The following is a 3,762-nucleotide window of genomic DNA, read 5'->3' as shown; positions in this document are numbered from 1 at the left end:
TCCAGACCTGAATCCAATTGAAAATCTTTGGAGGGAGCTTAAAATTCGAGTTGCCAGGCGACAACCTCGGAACCTGAATGATTTGGAGGCTGTCTGCAGGGAGGAGTGGGCCAACATCCCTGCCGAAATGTGCACAAACCTTGTCACCAACTATAAAAACCGTTTGACATCTGTGCTGGCCAATAATGGCTTTTCTACAAAATATTAACATGCTGTTTGTCCAGGGGGTCAAATACTTGTTTTTCCTCATCAGATGGTTATCAATTTTTATAAATTCATATGATGTGATTTTCTGGAATTTTCTTTGGGATTCTGTCTTTCACTGTTAGAATGTACATATGATTAAAATTATAGATCGTTGCATTCTTTGTAAGTGGGCAAACCTGCAAAATCAGCAAGGGGTCAAATACTTTTTTCCCCCACTGTATATGCTTCCTTTAGGCAATATTATTAGGAAACACTCCATTAGCCTTCATTGTTATGCAGATGAGACTCAATTATATCTATTAATCAAACCAGATGAAACAAATCAGTTAGCTAAACTTAAATCATGCCTTCAGGATGTTAAAACATGGCTGACCTGCAATTTACTGATGTTAAACTCAGACAAAACTGAAGCTATTGTACTTGGCCTCAAGCACCTCCGAAACACATTATCTAAAGATATACTGTAGTTACTCTGGATGGCATCGTCCTGGACTCCAGCAGGAGTCTCTGAGTTATCTTTGATCGGGATATGTCTTTTAACTCTCACATAAAAGAAACTTCAACGACCACCTGTTTTCATCTATGTAACACTGCAAAACATCAGGCACATCCTGTCTCCAAATGATGGAAAAAAACTAGATCATGCACTTGTCCCTTAAGACTTTCCAGTTAATCCAGAATGCTGTGGCACATGTACTGACAAAAACTAAATAAACAGATCATATTTCTCATGTTTCAGCTTCTCTGCACTGGCTCCCTGTAAAATCCCGAATAGAATTTAAAATCCTTCTGCTCACCTACAAAGCCTAAGCTTAATGGTCAGGCACCATCTTATCTTAAAGAGCTCATAGTACCTTATTACGCCACTAGAGCACTGCACTCCCAGAATGCAGGGTTACTTGTGGTTCCTAGAGTCTCTAAAAGCAGAATGGGAGCCAGACCCTTCAGCTATCAAGCTACTCTCCTGTGTCCTACTTACTATAGATCTATTTACATCTGCTATTTAGCTGGTACAATAAAAAAAAGCAAATATCAAAAAAACAGGTAAATATTTCCAGCTGCAGCTTTAAACAGTGAATACATAATTTATGCTCCTGTATCGTTCTGGTGGATGATTAACTGAGTGAGGCGATATGAATGACTATGACAAAAGAATAACATGTAACTTAAGTGAAACACCTACTGCATGATTAAATTAGACCCCAGTTTAAGCTATGTAAAATACAGGATCCATTTTGTTAGCAATGGTAAAGCTTTAAAAGTTTGAGGTTAATGTGAGAATGTAATCTTGCCAGTCTGTTGTAAATAATAACTAGCTGACCTTGTACTCTCACATTCATTAAAACGGCTACTTGTCTGCATCCAGTTGTTTAGTTTAATTTGAAATCAATTAAGAATTTATTTGAATTATTTCTTGTTCCTTTTTCCTCATCTCTTCTTCCTTTACTTCCCTCTCAGATCAGGGATGTTTGTGGTTGGACCAGAGTCTGCAGGTGCACATCCAGGACCAGCCTGTTACAGGAAAGGTAATAGGTGTCCCCTGTAACTCCCTTTATTTAGTTTTTTTTCTCAGTGTATTATTGTGATTTCTTCAGTACACAGCCTGGTTGATAGTATTTTCCCCAACCTTCAATGGTTTCACTCTCTTTTAAATAATTCTCCTACATTCATCTGACCCTTCATGCTGTCGGACAAAAAGCCACACACAGAGCTTTCTGTTCCCATACCCCTTCTCTGATTGATAATCTCGTTTAACTGTGTGAAGGTTGGAAATAGGTAAGAGTCCAAGTTTCAGATGATATAACTGAAGCTTGCCTCATTGTTCTCAGTTTGAGCTGCAATGTGTGTTTACAAAACGAAACTTGACTCTGAGTTCATTGTTGATGTTCCCTGCAGGTGAGCGGTCAGATCTCCAGGGCTTTTTCACATTTCATTACAGAGTTATATGAAATATGTTAAAATACAAGACTGAAACGCCTAGCAATGCATCTTACACAAAAGCAGCCTGTACTTAGAACAGCATGAGTTTAAAAACATAAAATTGATTCCCTGTGGGATTTTCTTAGGTGGCCCTCTGACTGTAACCGATGCCAACTTAGCCTTGGGTCGCCTCCTCCCCTCCTTCTTCCCAAAGATCTTTGGTCCCGGGGAGAACGAACCACTGTCATTGGAAGAAACCATGAAGCATTTCCATCTTCTGGCCCAGGAGATCAACCTCTTCCTGTCTTCTAACAAATCACAGGCACTAATATTTACTGAGATATTAAGCTGAGCTTCAGATGTTCTTAATAATTCGGTAGGGGATTGATGTAGGGATGATAAGGCTAAAATGTTTTTTCACAGGTTACCACAAATGGGCCCAACCAGTCGCACAATAGCACGTCAGAGATGAGTGTGGAGGAGGTTGCTATGGGATTCATTCGTGTTGCAAATGAGGCCATGTGCCGGCCAATCAGAGCTCTGACACAGGTATAAAGTCTCAGCTACTGAATGTTTGGTTGTTAAAATATATATGTGATTCATGTTTTTTTTTTGTTTCTTACTTTCACCTTCTGTCACTCTCTCATTCTTGGCCCATACCCACATAGGCTAAAGGCCATGATACATCTCAACATGTGCTGGCTTGTTTTGGGGGTGCAGGTGGCCAACATGCATGCGCTATTGCCCGAGCCCTGGGGATGAAGACTGTCTTTATACATAAGTAAGGGTGATTGGTTGTGTGTATGTGCATGTGTGTTGTAAGAAAGAGCCGTGTTCATGGGCAACATGTTTTGCTGTAATATGTATTTGTGTGTATGTGTTGTAGATACAGCGGCGTGCTGTCAGCCTATGGTCTGGCTCTAGCTGACGTGGTGGAGGAAGTGCAGGAGCCGTGCTCACTGAAGTATGAACAGGACTCTTTCGGCAAGCTCGATCAGAGGGTGGAGCGGCTCTCGAAACGCTGCCACGATACACTTTGTGCACGTGGATTCACCAGGTCAGCACCCACAAAACACTGCATGGTTTAGGGTTAACCTTATGCTTCTCCAGCTGTGTTAATACACACTTTTTTTCATTGATACTCCCTGAATACATGCATTTTTATCTTTTTCTTTTTATCCTCTTCAGCGGCCAGATAACCATTGAGGTTTTCCTTCACCTGCGTTACGAGGGCACCGACTGCGCTCTCATGGTTACCGCTGCCACTTACCCCAGCAACGCCCAATCCTGTCTATCTGGAGACTTCAAAAGTGCCTTCACCAAGCGGTTAGCTCTTTCTTTACTCATTTGCTCAAAGATTTGTAAGTTTATTCATGCACTTAGCTGTAATAAACTGCAACCCGTATTCACTCATGAGTGGAGAAATCATTGCCACTTAAACTTTTGCTCCGCTGAGCCCTCTGTTCACATTGCATAAGCAAACACACTATCAAGTTAATGTGTCGTTTTTCCATAGGAGATAAGCTCAGTGTTGGGCAAGCTACTTGGAAAATGTAGTGAGCTAAGCTACTCTACATTAAACGAAGCTTCACTACACAGAAGCTACCCCCCAGTGAAATGTAGCAAGCTAAGCTA

General features: G+C 41.1%; 1 protein-coding gene across 1 annotated transcript in view; it reads left to right on the top strand.

The window, feature by feature from the left end:
* oplah (5-oxoprolinase, ATP-hydrolysing) overlaps nt 1-3,762 on the top strand; it is a 20,994-nt gene that overhangs the window by 6,714 nt on the left and 10,518 nt on the right. Inside the window, 6 exon segments of the mRNA XM_046065848.1 lie at nt 1,666-1,733; nt 2,274-2,449; nt 2,551-2,676; nt 2,796-2,908; nt 3,014-3,184; nt 3,316-3,453. Coding sequence (XP_045921804.1) covers nt 1,666-1,733; nt 2,274-2,449; nt 2,551-2,676; nt 2,796-2,908; nt 3,014-3,184; nt 3,316-3,453 — 792 coding nt within the window.

Source organism: Micropterus dolomieu, linkage group LG01 (assembly GCF_021292245.1).
Source record: "Micropterus dolomieu isolate WLL.071019.BEF.003 ecotype Adirondacks linkage group LG01, ASM2129224v1, whole genome shotgun sequence".
In the NCBI taxonomy this organism is placed as follows: Eukaryota; Metazoa; Chordata; class Actinopteri; order Centrarchiformes; family Centrarchidae; genus Micropterus; species Micropterus dolomieu.
This window is presented reverse-complemented; position numbering and strand designations above follow the sequence as displayed.